A 17,686-nucleotide genomic window follows, 5' to 3' on the forward strand; every position below is an offset into this window, starting at 1 on the left:
ATAAATAAAAAGTTTTACGGACGACCAACAAAAATCATTCTTTGAAGTTCAATTAAAAGGTTTTTGCAGTTTAATATTAAATGCATGTAATTCAAGAAGTTTGAATGACAATATACAGTGCTGACATCTGATAGACTAATGTTGCACTTTATTATTTGATAGATTTGTTTGATGAGTATTCTTAAATTTGAACCCTCTTAAAATATACTCGACTTTTAAAGTTATTTATAGATTCATTTCAATTGTAGTCGATTTGTATTAAATTGGGTACAAAGACAACTGACGTCAAGTGATTGCATAAGCTGATATAGCCCTTAATGGCCACATGAGCTAGCAATTTATAAGTTACAGAAAAATCCCTCATAAACATAACGACACATGCTAGTGCGACCATTACCCGCTCTAAAAGTAAATTGATTACGCAAGTTTTTTTCAAAAAATATTTATTTCTGCATTTAAATTAACAATCGAAAAAAAAATGAAATATAACCGTTTTTACAATCGTACAATAGTACATAAAATAAATAGTAAATCCATTCAAAACACATATCACACATGTTCTTCATTCTCAGTTGAAATGTTGAGCTTAGAAAATAAAGGCGAGGCTTGTGATCCGCTAATAAAGAAAGTGCAAACACAGGGTATACACAGTATACATGTGTTCCCCGATATCTTTCGTCGAAAGAAAACGCAAGAAATAAATTACATTCATAAATTATTGCGGATACACATGTTTCCATACCATTTTGACAAGCAGTCACAAATTCAATTATTTTTAAATGGGGACATCTTATACTACAATTCATTTTTGTGTTTCAAATTTCAGTTACATGTACGTTTATTTTCAAAACTTATTTGTACATAAAAAAAATAATTTATATTTCATGTGTAACATGTCTTTATTTTATTGGGGGCGGGGTTGTAGAAATTGTTCATTTTTTTTTATTGAATTTGCACTAAAAAAAATCACTAATTACACATATGTACCAGAAAAATATTCAGAGCATAGTAGTAAAAATTTCTTTTCTTCATTCATGTGATATTTTGAACTCTTTCCAATGTTCAAATAATAAAATAATTAATAAAGTCCAAAATGCTCCCAGGTGCTTTCCAAACAGCTTGTCTGCAAACCGCAATCAGTCTTTGAATTGATCAAAATATTACATTCTGTACACACCAAATGCGCCTGAATTCAGAGTGTTTTTTTTTTTTCAACTTTATGTTAGAAATATTACTCTGGTGAAATGAAAAGGAGTATTTTTAAATTAGAACCCTGTTAAAATCTACTCCTTATAGTTATTTACAGATTTATGATATATTTCTATTATAGTCGATTTGTATTAATTTAATAAAGGACGGGTTTTGTGGAAGTGAAGCCTTTTTTTTATAAAATTATTAACGATACCTTTTTTATAAATTAGATTTGTTAAAATTCTTACCAAAAAATTGTGGATATTGTGAACTAGTGTTTGTGTGTTCGTTGTGTTTTGTTTTTGTTTTTATAGTGCTGTCGTCTTTCTGTTATTTATGGTTTGCATTGCCCCCTGGTAACGGTTTACTTTATTAAAGGCTTAAAACCAGATAAGAATATCCTGATCATTATGTACAATAACAAGTTCAAACAATTAAACAGATTTTGAAATCTTCTTTCATACCACATCTTATTTTTATTTTGATTACAACATTTCAAAAACATGTAAAAATATTTTTTCAACATTTAAAGACAAAAAATTTATCACAACCAAGCACCCTAACAAACAAATCAAATTACATAGCATAATAATTTAATAGCATACAGCTGTTGGTTATGAGTGAGTATTAAAGATAGATAGATAGGACCGCAAAGGTTCTGTTCACAACAGTAAATATATATTGAACACATGACTCGGTCAATTCAAAATATCTCATATAAGCATGCTTGGAAGCTGTAATACGACAGTCTTCTCGCGAAAAATTCTTATCGGTGTTCCACTATTAGTTGATCAGTAAGACATTGGTATAGGTTGAGATTCAGCATATATCACAAGAATGGATGGAGTATAATACGTCACCAGTTACGCCGACATAGATTACAGGCACACGTCGTCGCTGATTTAAAAGTCACTTCTCTGACACCGTCTATGCATCGCACGGCAACATTTACCTGAAAACATAAATACAATTATTTCGTCAGTACAATTGATTTTATCTTGGATTTTACGTGGTTAACGATTCATTTTCATCTTGAACGGATGTCGTATGTGATTTTGTATTTAAGTTCCTTTGCACCAGCAATTTGTTATTTCATAATGCAAAGAAAAATATATTCGGAGAATAATATTCAAAGAAAGCAAATCAATAAAATGAACATTATCAGATATTTTCGGACAATCAAGGCGTTTCATATTGATATATAAATGTATGCTTCACTTTCATATTTCTTTACTTAATTATAGTTTCCTGTGTTCAACGATAAGACGTCTACAGATCTTAAGTGAAGTCCTAAAAATACTTATATAAGTTTTTTGACTTCCTGACATTTAAAAAGAATCCTTCAACTGCAGCAAATAATTTCCTATCAATTTTATTGAGAAAGTCAAGTATACGGTTGGACAATTTTATTATTTGTTACTGTAGTACCAAATTTTTTTCCAATTTCTAAAAATGCATTCAAGACGTTAACTTTTTTTTTCGAATTTTATCAAATATTTTAGTTTACTTAAATGTTTTGCATTAGAAAGTTGTTTTAATATCTTCATGTATAGTGTTGTTCAGGGTAACGGTGTCGTAACCTAGAGTACAGTTGGGTTTCTGACAATTGAGCACTTTTGTAATTTTCAGATTTTTATTAAAAAAATTAAATAAAGAGAGAGAAGTTAAGATGTTTGCACATTTTATTCGGGTAAAAAGAGGCGGCATATGTCAAGGGGACATTATTTAAAAACTCATAAGACGAAGGGAAAAACCAAAAGACGAAAACACCCTACCAAAATCTGGAGTTGATATTAGAAGTTTCGGAAGGGTAATCATAACCTGCTCCAATATATACTTAATTGTCAAAGTTTCAGAATGTTTGATATACTTACATCATGTGTTGCTTCTATACTACAACATTCTGCCCTAGAAGTTACTTGATGTAGTGGATTTGTTAAAAGTGTTCTAGATGGTGATGGTATGGCATAAGAAAGACAAAAACCGCGGCATGCAGTGGTAGTCACATTAAATTCCACACAACCTGGTATCTGTACACTCCTGGAATGACCTAAAATGCCAGAAATGTGAAATTGTCATAATAGCACATGGAAAATAACCTTAATTATATTAAAAAAAGGGGGGCTTGTCATTCCTAAGCATATAAAATGTCTCTTCATCCATTGTTTCAATATTTTATTCACTGGCGTTTTCCATATTTGTATACATCACAGATAATGTAACTCAATAAAACAATGATTTAATCCTCAATAGATATAAGAAGATGTTTGGTAAGTGATTTTTTGGAGGTGTGGTTGTTTCATATTTGTTTTTCGTTAACTGTATTGTATAAATTAAGCCGTTAGTTTTCTCGTTTAAATTGTTTCACATTTTTCATGTCGAGGCCTTTTATAACTGACTATACGGTATGGGCTTTTTCCATTTGTTGGAGGACGCTATTATGGCTTTAATCTTCGTTATTCAAACTCTGGTGGAAAGTAGTCTCATTGGAAATAATAACATATCTCCTTCTTTTAATATTAATTATTAAAAAGGTTTTGTATGTTTTGCGTGTACACTATACTTGAGTCTCATAAAAAGTTTATACAAATTGCTAGATACCAAAAGTTTTCTTCTCAAACATTACAATGCAAGTTTTATTATCCGTGTTATCGTCAATCAGACATTAACTATTTATATTGTACGAGATATTTTTCATGTTTGATTTCGATATCGGTTGTTATCTTGGAACTTTCTTCTCTGTTGCATAAAATCAAAACTGAAATCTCGCGTGATCTTGGATTAAAAAATGAAGTAATCAAACAAGACGGACATTAAATGTATCCTTTATCCCCTGTCACAATATTTCATTAACTGGCGTTTCCCACATTAGTCTATTGTATACATCATAAATAATGTAACCCAATTAAATAATGACTTAATCCTCAAGGATGTTTGATTAATGGGAAACCGTTGTGTTGTCACTCCAATCAATAACTAAAAGCTGTTATTGTTTATTTTGTTTTTTACGTTCTTTTACTCAAAATTCACATTTAAAAGTTCATCAATTTATACCCAAGTTCTCAGCTATAATTATTCTCATCGAAAACGCATCAAAATTAAAAATTGTTAAAAGCTCGTAACAGAAATTAACCAAGTCAAGCTTATGCGAAGTAAACTAATGGATTTCTAAATATGAACTGCGATATTAATAAATCCTTTCGACTACAATGGTTCCTATTTATCTCTAAGACTTCTGATAATATCCATTTGCGGTCGCAAGTTTTCTTGGTTATTAATGTGCAAGGATATGGTTCGTTTCCCTTCTGTTTCCTGTATAACACATTTATATCCTCACGTGATGGACTATACTTCACGATTTGGAAAAGGATTGTGTTCCTAATCGGGTATTTTAAAGAAGTGGTCATCGTAAAAAAAATAAGAAATTGCCACTTTTATTTCTTTGTAGCAAAAGACGATTCACATAAACAGATTTTTCGATTAAAACTTTCGTAATCAACAAACGATTTATTTATTTCTGTCCTAAACATGCAGAGAAAAGACTTTGTTTAGAACCATCAATGTATTTGTTGAACACTAAAATTTGATAAAACAAGCTCACGTCCTTCGTCAATAGCAAAACATAAACGCAACAGTAGTTTACACCGATGTTCAAATCTCATGAACTCTAAAAGAAAAAGAGACCAGGTGCGTAGACAAAGTAAGTGTCTCCTGCTATGCATGCTTCTCCCGCAATGCAAATTCCTGCTATGTCAAAATATCATTCACGTCCTTCGCCAATAGAAATAAACCATTCAATCCTCACTTGTATCATATATATGTGCACTTTTATAAATATAACTACGAATGTAAATGCACAGCTTAGTTCAAACGTAATGACCAAAGCCAAAATTATCCCATTATGATCAGACACATTTACATTGCTTAATATTAGAGACACAAGAGACATATAATACACTTTGCAGCCGCAAGTAAATTTTTCTTTGTAACTATGTTCTCTCCTCCGGCAGTAAAATCCATGCAAAAGAGGGGCGTTCGTTCGACTGTGCGGATGTTTAAATGTTTTTAACGTCGGTCAGAATGAATACGCTAAATTCGATACATCCAGTAGAAATTGTTCCTTGCGTAAATGAACCCTTGTAACATCTCTTTGAAAGGTCCCTGAGTGAACGTTTGAAAGGGATAAAATGTCCCTATCCATCTCTTTTTCAAGTGGCAGACTTAATTACCGGCCCACGCTGGAGTAATACTAAAACGGATTTATTATTGAATTGATTTTCTTCTGAATATGCATGAGACATTTGCAACTGGACGTTAAGACACAAAAAACAAAAACAAAAAATTAATCTTCCGCCCAATCTCATGTTGTCACGTGAACTCTTGTCATGTGCATATATCTGTATTGACAATTGTTTTCTTCGTCAACACTAAAAAAAAAACAACACTAGACTTGTTTTTGCTTATTTTAGAAAATTTGTTGACAGGCAAAACATCAAAATGCACAATTTAACGCCGGCAGTAGGCGACAAAATCCAAAGATGTATATGTCTAAGATGATGGGAATTATCTGTGATTTCTCTCGTTCGCTTCCCATTCAAAAAGGTGTAAAATAGAAGACTAACTCTTTGTTATAAATAACTACTTATAGAATTAGCGGAAATTATGAGACTTAGATATCTTCTTCATGTAAAAGTATACGTATTAATATCCCTTTACATTCTGATTTATATAATATATATTGTTATTTGTTTTGTTTTAGTGAATGTACTTGGGTACTCTCTACTCTAAAAGAAATCGGTTAATTGATTTGGCCTTTTAACTTTTTTGATTCGAGCTTTTCTGGTGAGTCTGTTGTAGACGAAACGCGGTATGGCGTGCACAATTATAAGCCTAGTATTTTTGATGAGTTTTATTTAACAATAGTTAATCGAACAAACTATTCTATTGCACGATATAATCGCACTTCTCTCGTGTTGTTCGTTAACCAATTAAACAGTTTAGACTGTATTTTTAAATTTGCGTACGGACAGAAAAATAACATCTTTGGGATACCTTATTCTTTTCTAAAAATAAATTACAAAATGATTCAAATTCCTCTGAGGGGTTCACAAAATATATCAATTTCTTTTAAGATGACCACATTTCGATACCCAAGTAAACGCCTTTGGTCAAGATTGGAAGAATGAATAACACAATCAGTTCAAATATTATAAGTCAATATAAAACAAAATGTAAAAATAGTAAACAACACTTTATAAATTTCATGCGTCCGAAGCGCTTTACTGGATTTACCTTAAGCCGGGACGCTAAAAGCCGAATTTTTGAAAGCCAAGGATGTATAAGAACCAAAACAGTCGAAGAGCTATATGACTAAGAAGGACACAAAAGTAATAGCCAAATCTATCTAAGGTAATCTAAGTTTCCTTAATAATTTATAAGTTTTTATTATAAACGGACAATTGAAGAAAGGTTTGTTATAAATCAAGTCTGTACCGAAGTACTGACTACTAAGCTGATGATACCCTCGGGGACTCATAGTCTACTAGTAGCGGTATAGACCAGTGCTGTAAAAAATGAAAACACCACTATATAAATTGCATGCGTCCGAAGTAACATTGTAAAGAATATTTTATCTTTGGCTAATATAACAGGGAAGTAACAAATGTTTTTCACAAACTAAAAGAAAATACATCAAAATCATTATTTTCACACATTGAAGTTTTCAATATATTAGGATTTCCCCCCAATATTTTGATTTATTTTAGTGGTAAGTACATCAGCTCCCCTCCTTTTCAAGAATTTAAATATTTTAATCATAAAAACTCGTAAAGAATTAAGAAGGATCTTAGATCTACGTTAGTTAACAATGATGGAAAACTATCTGTTTAATATAAATTCACTTCATACATGACTCGTGACAACAGATACTGTTAAGTACTGGCATGGTTTCCTGACTTCTACCAGGAAAAAAATCTTGGACGAGGGGATTTTTAAGTCAAAATTTCTCAAATAAGATCAATAAATCAAATTGAAAATAAAATCGGTAGAATTAGATAAACATGCAACTTTGTGTTTGTGTGTGTTTTAATGGACTGCATACGAGACAACAGTTGCTAACAAATATCCATGTAGAGCTCGTAGATACTATCATGTTTTTATTTGCATTTGCGTGAAGACAAAATCATTTAAAACACATTTGTAAAATCTCATTATCAATATCTGACTTTTTTATTTTTTGATTGTTAACTTCCGGCCAAGATCTATATCACAGATTGATGGAATTCAATGGATACTTTTCAATCATTTGGCGTGTACGAAACATTCAATGAACAACGATGACATCGCTTATAGCAACACAAATCTTTTTTAAAGCAATATTGAACAATTTCATTGACAGTCAGCATAATCAGCCGTTTGGCAATCTAAATCAATTTGATATTAAGTAAAACGTCTATACATCATCATTTTTGTTTAATGTCGGAAGCTGTAAAGTCATTTTAAAAGATTAGCTAGATCAGTTATGAAGAGTTTTATACAGTGTTCAGACAATTATTACAGAGTCAATCCCATTTCTTAAAGCGTTGGTATTCCTTTTGCAAGACATTTGCTGAATTGCAATGAGGAATTAATTACACGATTTTAACACACAGGAAAGGACACTATTGACACACATTTTATTTTGTAATCTTTAGTTTAATGTGATGTTTATTGCAATCTTGTTATTGTGCTTTCTGCATTTTAAAAAGACAGGAGGAACTATCATTACCGCACCTCCTTCGACAAGATATTGGCCTTCAGCCATTACAAAAAGTCGTTTCAATAAATACCTACAAGGAAATTGACAATGAACATATCATAGATATTTCGAACTAAGAGATTCTTTATACATTTTTGAAATAGGTGTTTTTTCTACCTTAATCGTCAGCAAAGAAAATGCAGGAAGAATGGTCTCCACTGCATTTACTTCACACAAGGGCCTTTTACTAAAATCCAAAGTATGACAGCTTCATATGTGTGCTTTGGTTTGTAAAAAACGTTTAATTCCGTACTCCGAACAAAATTATTATATTTAAATTTACCTGTGTACGTTGTTTTATTTGACAGCATTTTGTCCCAGGTAAGAGTTGTCTTATTGACACTCTTCCTACATCTTTTTTATTACTACCTGTAATGTCTATGTTATATAGGCACCTACGTTTTAATATTGTATTTACATTGTGTCATAGATCAAACTTATTCGTTCAGTGAATGTTTACTTGTTTTTGTTTAAATGTCTTTTTGATCGAGTTAAGCCATTTCAATTGAAATTTTATAGTGTGCCTTTTTATGTTGTAATGTTAACACTACTGTCTCAGGTTAAGATGAAGGTTGGCGCCTGTATAAACGTTTAAACCCACTGCATTTTTATGCACCTGTCCAAAGTCAGGAGTCCGTTGTTCAGTGGTTGTCGTTTGTTGGTGAGGATCATAGGTGTTTCTCGTTTTTTTAAATAGATTAGACCGTTGGTTTTTTCTGTTTGAATTGTTTTACACTAGTAATTTTGGGGCCATTTATAGCTTGCTGTTCGGTGTGAGCCAAGGCTCCGTGTTGAAGACCGTACTTTGACCTATAATTGTTAGCTTTTTATACATTGTGACTTGGATGGAGAGTTGTCTCATTGGCATTCATACCACATCTTCTTATTTATTTTGAGGGAGAGTTTTTGACGCCAACAAACTAGTTTAACCCCGCCACTTTTTGTAAGTGCATGTCCCAAGTCAGGGGCCTGCAATTCAGTGGTTGTCGTTTGTTGCTGTATATCATATTTGTTTTTCGTACATTGTTTTGTGCATAAATCAGGCAGTTAGTTTTTCATGTTTGAATTGTTTAACATTTGTTATTTCGGGTCCTTTTAAAGCTTACTATGCGGTATGGGTTTTGCCTATTGTTGAAGGCCGTACGATAACCTATAGTGGTAAACGTTTATGTCATTTGGTCTCTGGTGGAGAGTTGTAATTTGCAATCATACCACATCTTATTTTTATTTTATAAATGTCGATTTGATATTTGGTATATGATATCGAACAGTTTATGCGCTTTCAAAACTGACCCTGCTTAACCGAATAATTTTCTTTGTAAGAGTTATCTGCATGTGTATGGTGATATAACTCGTTAACCATATCTAATAAAGACCTAAGGTATTTTGATTTGAGGTCCTTGGTTTGTGACCTTGATCTTGAAGTCAAGGTCAAAGTTGAATTTGATGTTCTAGATTTTGACCTTTGCCTTAAATTCATATTTATACATGCTAAAGCCATAGGAGTTTTTGAATTAGCTTGCAAGCAACATGACCTTGAAAAATCCAACTGAAAACGACCTTGTACTTTTTTTAATGTAAAAGTATATAGAACCAAATATTTTTGGAATCAGTGTCAAGTAAACTATCAAAAAATACCGGACGTGACATTTTTTAAACAAAAAAACGGAAGTAACAAATTATATCCCTTATGTCAAACAAAAGTGTATAGAAACCATATATTTTTGAAATCAGCATACAATAAGCTATCATTTGACCCTGAAAATGGCATTTTAAACTGGATTTTAATATTCTCGTATCAAAATATATCATTTTGGGTGGAAAGACCTTCAATTGTTCTCTGAACAATTGCTTTTTGATTATATTTGAGGTTCTAACAACATCATGATATTTTGATCATTATATAAAAATAAGGAGATGTGGTATGATTGCCAAGGAGAAAACTATCCACCCAAGTTCAAGTGAAGTGGATGTAAACAATTATAGGCAACCGTACGGCCTTCAACAATGAGAAAAACCCATACCGTATAGTAGACTTTAAAAGGCCTCGACATGAAAAATATGAAACCATTCAATTGAGAAAACTAATAGCCTAACACATTACAAAACAATTTACCAAAAACAAATTTGACAGAATGAACAACGACAACCACTGACCTACATGCTCCTTACTTGGGACAAGCACATAAAGAATATGACGGGGTTAAACATGTTCGTGATCGCTCAACCCTCTCCTAACCTTGGACAGTGGTGTTACAGCACAACATAAGAATAAACTATAAAAATCAGTTGAAAAAGGCTCAACTTATCAGATCGATACAAAGCAGAAAAACACAGACCGGACATGGCAGGGTATTTATTCATCCCTCATTCCTAACAACCAAAACGTCACTAAGTACAGATCTTAGAGTACTCGCAGTTGCTGACAGCTAGTTAAAAACCAATAACTAATAAAAGAAATCATGTATCTTAAGACTAAAATATCAATCAGAAACCATCAAACACCCAATGGATTTAGTGTAAAGACGTCATGCCAAAATATAGGTATCGACAGATGTGTATAACAATAATATTTAGGATGGTTTTATTTTACTGATAACAAAATCAATATCGATACCAATAAAAACAATATTCAAAGACTTAGTTACAATGTTGAATTGGTATCCTTTAAGAAAAAGTGTATTTAAAGAATTAATAAGTTTACCCGGATCCTGTCTTGGTTAACAACATCACAGTAAAATGTAGGATGTGCTATTCCGATTGAAATATGTTTTTACAGGTACAGCCAAACTTGCAAACCAAATCTTTGTATCTATGTAGCATTTGGTAAAGGTTTTAAGTAATTTGTGGTAACAAAATCCTTGACTTAATAGTTTACTAGTAATACATAGCATATGCTCATTGAAATCCAAAACGTCACTACAGACACGGGCATAGCGAATGAGTTGGGATAAATAAACACCGTAAGACGGTGCCAAAGGAACACCACCGTCCAAAAAAGAAAATTAACAATAGGGAAAGAAAAATCATCCCTTTTGTAGAAAATTTAGTTTCTAATGTAACACTGAAATATCTAAATCTCGGAAAGAACAGTTATTGCTGTTAATATTTGATTTATTTTAAGTAAGTTCCTTTGGGTAAATTCCAGCAGTATATTTAGAGAATTCTTGATTATTTAACGAAAAATTATCATCAAGATAACGGTAGTCAATGTTGAATTTATCAATTAAATGGAATTTAGACGGTTTTTTAACTGAGTTTGGCAATGAACTGTTATCCATAACAGTAAAAGAACAAGTCTGCTATTAAAGGGCACAATTGGTGCCAAAAAATACATACAACCTTTTCAGGTAACCCTTGTTAAATGGTAAAATGGTAATACAATGCAATATTGGCAGATATTGACTAATTTTTGGTATGAATAATCGCGAAAATTAATAAGAACGTTCTTAACCAAGACAATATTTTATTGGAAGTAATGTTACGTTGTCTTTCAGATATAAATCAACTCATGTTGGTTAAGGCTGTCCTTCAAAGAACATGTAAAAGTTTCCTTCAACATAAATCTGAATGAAAACTCTTCGATTTTACGGATATGCAAGTTATTAATAATTTAATTAATATGTATCAATATTTAAATTTTCCAGCAACAACTTTTAAGCTGTCCTTTCAAATAATTACTATACAATAATATATGTATGAGAAAAAAATAGTGCAGTCCTTATTTAATTGGTACATATCAACACAATGCATGTACAGTCTTACTTTACCTCGATGTTTTTTTTAACTAGATATCTTGAAAAGTAATTAACAAGTGAATGTAGTTGAGTTGATATTAAATTCATATTGACCTATTCAATAAAGAAATGTTATTCCCTTAATGAATGTATTTGTTTTTTATTTTATTATTTTTCAGAAAAACACAAATTATGTTGAAAGGTGCTGTAGGCAGCTGTCATATTTTCTGTGAAAAGGGACTAAAATATATAGAAAACAACGTGGTCAACTGCTGGACATGACGTTTGATTAATTTAGTGAGGATTGGTAATTAAAACAAACCGTAGTTGAGTCGTGACTTCTTTCAGGCAATTAACATCGTTTACCGGGAATAAAGCTTTTATGAGAATATATACACATCATGCTACGGAAATCGGTTGTTTTGTTTTTTGTTTTTTTTTTTCTTAATCACATGTAACATGTATACGATGCTTGAAAACCGAATATGAATGGTATAAATCATGTCAATACCGACGCAGTAACAACTTATGATACCCACGGGGACAAGCATGTCACTTCTAGCCATATTAACCCAATGAACATGAAAGATATACCACTGATCACCTTTTATTTATACTGATAAAACATACATACACAACACTTTGGTTTTTTTCAAGCAAAAAATAAAATTATTTGTGATTCTGTTTAGGACTGATGACTGATGTCTTTGACAAAGGGTTTCTGCGTACAAGGTTGTTACAGAACCAAGAGCTCTTATTTGTTTAATTGAAGTCATCACTTTGAAAGTACCATGGATACACTCTGGTTTTATTTAATAGCTGTATCAAGGACGTAAATTTAAATGTTCCGTTTGCGGTTGCCAAAATCCTGCTATTCTTTCCTTCACGGAGTTCATTTAACTAGTTTTCTGTGAAGTGTTTTGTAAGGTTAGTTTCGGTTCATAGACGTGATTCGATTCTTGTCCTGGTATCTTCTTATTGTGTATGCCTATAATCAAGAAATGAATCACGAAATCCTACCCAAACTACTTCGAAGGTGGCGATATAAACATTTAAATACTTATTTTTGAAATTGCTTTTCTATGAACCCTAGGGGAAAATATGCACACAACAATTATTCTGGAATAACCTCATCAGCCCGAACTATGTATTTCCTTTTGAGAACATAAAAGTAGATATGACTAATAAAACAGCCAATCCCCTCAAATGTCAACTAAGTCAGAGGGCGTTGTAGGTCTTCCTGGTTTCAATCATTAAAATTGATCTTGTATGACAGTCAACAATGTATTGTGCATTATGCATGTGCATGTCGAAACCCTATTGAAAAGTCGTTTACTTAATCAATTCACAGATTTGATTATTTGACTGCAGTCATACGTTTTTTGTTATTTTATTTATCAAAGTACTTTAAGAGTCGAGGCACGTTGTAGATATTACTAGGTAACAATTCAAAACATCACCGACAACCTAAAGCCTTTTCTTAAGTAAATTAAATAATCAAATTTTATGGTGAATATATCATAAAAGACATATCATGATTCGATTTAAAAATTAGATTAAGGTTTTGAATTCTTATAAGGTACATATCAATGAAATTTTCTACGTTTTCGTGAATTTAATTATTAGTAAATCTCAAAATTTCTTTCCAATACATAATTAACATATCAGTACTTGATACGTCATGTAATAGAACGATTTGTTTTAAATAAAATGGGAATAATTTAAGCGTATTTATATCAGAATCAGATGAAATGAAGAAATAATTTCTATTATAAAGACAACAAAACACCCCTTACTCCAATGACAACACTATTTAACCTTTTTTGCTCCGTGTTGAAGTCCTGACTGTGAGATGAAGAACAGCAATAAAAGCAGTTCCATTGCTGTTTGTGTGCTTTTCGCTGTGCATGTACTGATTTTGTGTCATGAATGGATACCCCATATCCTTTGTTTTTCTATTTTATTAATGCCACATGAAATTTATTGTTTAAATGACATTTCAAATTAATAATGATCTTTCTAAAGTTCTTACTAACGGTTTCGTAAATTCTCAAAAGAAAGACCAAGAAATTTCAGTCAAATAGTCTTAAGTAAATGTTAAAAAAATTACATTAAACAGATCCCTGCATTTAGTTAACCACTTTTGATCGAAAACAATACATCATTACATTATGTTCTGTCTTTCAGTCAATTGTAAGACTTATCCACTGCGGTAAATTCAGTACTGTTCAGACAATTCGCTTGCAGTCAATTAAGATATTTTCAGTCTTTGTTCAAACTGTTCAGTAGTTGATATTTACTTTTATATTGCTGAATATTGGGTATAACAATTTGGATTGTCTTTTCAGCACAAAAGATGATTTTGTCTGTTTTCAAAACACTAATTTATTATTATAATAATAAGTATAAATTGGATACATTATTCTCTTTGCGAGGGAAATAAACGTTCCTTATATCAAGCAGGGGAAATGGTATGTAACACATATTCTTATTATATTGTATCATTATGCAATCCTATCTAAATGTTGTGATTATATTAATTCCTTTTCTGTGCATTGTCTCTTTTTGTCGAAAAGAAAAAGCCTTTCGCCTATGTATTATTTCTGAAGAGTAAATACGTTAATTGAGTGCTAGAGTTGATCAGGTTAAGCAAGGATGGTGATGAAGATGCTATATAGAGAACTGCATTATGTAAAAAATAATGTTGGTATAACAATCCCACGATTCCGTTTAGACAGTATTCATGAATAGGTCACCAGAAAGTAACATTATTAATCCCAGCTTCGGAAATAAAAAAGATTGACGAGACTATGAGAAGGTCAGGATTGTTGCGTACTATAGACAGTAAAATAAAACCTACCTATAAAATTAATTTATCAGTTGCAAAAACAGCTTTTTCTGACAGATAAACAGATTACCGCTATGTTTAGACTCGTATTCTGAAACCTATCAGCTGTGTGAATGTCTATTGGAAACATGCTATTGAATAACAGGAAGTACTAAACCATCGTCAAAACATCCTTAACATGCGTTAGAAACTAGGAAAAACTCTAAAGGCAGTCTCATCACTTGGAAAAGTGTAAAACAGGACTGATGGATTTGACGAAAGACTTGACAGGACTGATTGACTTGGATAAAGGTTTTTGTCGTCCATCATATGGAGATATTCTTTTTTCGGACAATTTGGATATAAAAACTCATAAAATATACCAGGCTTATTTTTTTGTACAGCAAACGCGAGTTTTATCTAAGCCTCATCGGGGGCACTCATATTAAATAGAAGAAAAGCCACGTCAAGAGCGATGAGCATTTAAAACCAAAAAGTAGTAAAAATTCTGGCTAATGCCATCAATGGCAACGTTAGAAAAATCTGGGTTTTCTATCACGATCGCAGACCCCTACGCTGGTGACACCCACAGCGGTCGCAACAACCTAGTGGTTGTAAAAACTCACCAAAGATAATAAGATAACAAACAAACAACACACACATAAAGTGAATAAATGGGTAAAGAGTTTCAATTAAAAAAAAAAGGAACTTTTCAACTTAATTTTGGAAATGCCCGTTCTCCTAAGTATACCCCTGATTTAAACGACTTTTTATGCCGCAACCTTCACGGTGCGATATCCAATTGTTTGTTTTGATATGAATACCTTTTATCTGTAACATACGAATTGAAGAAACAACAGACACGGGTTCCACCGCCTCATTTTTAGACTTATACCTCGAATTTGACATCAGTGGTCATCTCAGTACCAGAATCTATGACAAACGAGACATTTTGATATTATAAATTTTTCCCACTTACCAGTGTATTCCCCACTTAAGCAGCAATACACTAACTTCAACTGCATATGGGATATACATTCCTCAACTCATTCGGTATTCAAGAGCTTGCAGCTGCTACTCAGATTTTATAAAACGTCACCAGTGTCTGAGCAGAAAGTTCATGAACCAGGGTTATGTCAAAAAACGTCTCGTCCTTTTTCTAAAAAAGTTCATCGGAAGATACCAAAACCTTGTTGTTAAATATTCCGTACTAACCTCACAAATAATACATGATGGTCTTGAAGTATAGATTCTAGGTACTGACGGTGTTTACCATCTAAATCACATGGTATAGTTCCACATTTGGAGCAGGGTCTGCTTTCCCTTCCGGAGCACCTGAAATCACCCCAAGTTTTTGGCGGGGTTCGTGTTGCTCAGTCTTTAGTTGTCTATGTTGTGTTTTGTGTACTATTGTTTGTCTGTTGGTCTTTGTCTTTTTTAGCCATGACGTTGTCAGTTTATTTTCGACTTATGAGTTTGAATGTCCCTTTTATATCTTTCGCTTCTCTTTTATTTGTCTTTATATATTTTAACCAACCAATACAGTTTAGTTCATTTTTAATATATACTTTTAGCGTGGCTAGGTATTTATACATCCCGCCAATGTGTTTTTTTTGCTACGATCATTTTTTGTATTCTTGTCTTTCATTTTAGCTTATGAACATTGTCTATACAGTTAAGTCTGCCTCATATCTTGACTTACATCTAGAAATTGACAATGAGGGTCGGTTGAAAACAAAACTTTAGACAAAAGAGATGATTTCAGCTTCCCAATTGTGAACTTTCCATTTTATATGTAGCAACATTCCAGCAGCGCTTGCATACGGAGTATATATCTCCCAATTGATACGATATTCCCGGGCTTGTATTTCGTATCATGATTTCCTTGATAGAGGATTGCTGCTCACAAGGAAGCTATTAAAACAAGAGTTCCAAATGGTGAAGTTGAAATCATCCCTTCGTAAATTTTACGGACGCCATCACGAGTTGGTTGACCGTTATGGAATAACCGTTTCACAGATGATATCGGATATGTTCATTATGTCGTAACTACAATACCCTTCCCTTTTCACGAATGTGACCTACCAAATTAGACTATTCACCGGATTTGTAATAACATAAGCAACACGACGGGTGCCACATGTGGAGCAGGATCTGCTTACCCTTCCGGAGCACCTGAAATCACTCCCAGTTTTTAGTGAGGTTCGTGTTGCCTAGTCTTTTTGGCCTCCAATGGGTCTCCAATGCAGCGAGAAACCCCCGCACACGGAGGCGCCCCCAGCTGGCCCCCAAACAAATATGTACACTAGTTCAGTGACAATGGACGTCACACCAAACTCCAAATTATACACAAGAAACCAAAACCAAAAACGATACAAGACTAACAAAGGCCAGAGGCTCCTGACTTGGGACAGGCGCAAAAATGCGGCGGGGCTAAACATGTTTTTTGAGATCTCAACCCTCCCCCTATACCTCTAGCCAATGTAGAAAAAACAAACGTACAACAGTACTCACAGCAAAACTCAGTTTAAGAGAAGTCCGAGTCCGATGTAAGTTCACACTTCATTATGGACTATCAAGGTAGATTCACGGGTAATCCGAGTCGATCAAATATAATGGCAAGTGACAAAACCATATTACTTGCATATATTTCCTTGGTCAATCAAAAAGAAGCATGACAAAACTACCACATGTTTAAACATAATACTTTCTATTATTGCTGTAGTCGGTGTCGTCCATGATTATGTTATATAGATACAATGGATAAGCGTGGATTCTTGAAAAAGAAACAATGAGCCCGGAGGGCGAATGGTTTGTTTCTCATGAATCTACGCTTATCCATTGTATCTATAACTTAAACTATTGTGTTAATTTCTTTTCAAAATTAAAGCCTTTTCTTAATTAGAAGGTATTGTAAGAGAGTTTAAATAACCATGTTATCGTGTCCAACGATGCATTGATAATTCTCAGATCACAATTAATTGGTTAACAAAATACAAATATAACACTTCTACCTTGAAAGATCTTTATATTATCAGGCATCTGAATATTATCTGTTTTTACAAAAGAAGACATTTTCGAACTTATTTCTAATAAAATTGAGAATGGAAATGGGGAATGTGTCAAAGAGACTAC

At 32.7% G+C, this 17,686-nt stretch overlaps 1 protein-coding gene across 1 annotated transcript; it reads right to left on the bottom strand.

Annotated features, from left to right (window-relative positions):
* Positions 1 to 1,806: 1,806 nt before the first annotated feature.
* On the bottom strand, positions 1,807 to 3,248 carry LOC127737133 (thyrostimulin alpha-2 subunit-like; the record flags this gene model as incomplete). The annotated part of the gene is made up of 2 exons (XM_052247667.1): positions 1,807 to 2,143; positions 3,066 to 3,248. Coding segments are annotated over 2 exons (279 nt in total), but the record flags the coding sequence as incomplete, so codon positions are not given.
* Between the last annotated feature and the right edge of the window lie 14,438 nt (positions 3,249 to 17,686).

This window comes from Mytilus californianus, unplaced genomic scaffold (assembly GCF_021869535.1).
Source record: "Mytilus californianus isolate M0D057914Y unplaced genomic scaffold, xbMytCali1.0.p SCAF_4, whole genome shotgun sequence".
NCBI classification, from domain to species: domain Eukaryota; kingdom Metazoa; phylum Mollusca; class Bivalvia; order Mytilida; family Mytilidae; genus Mytilus; species Mytilus californianus.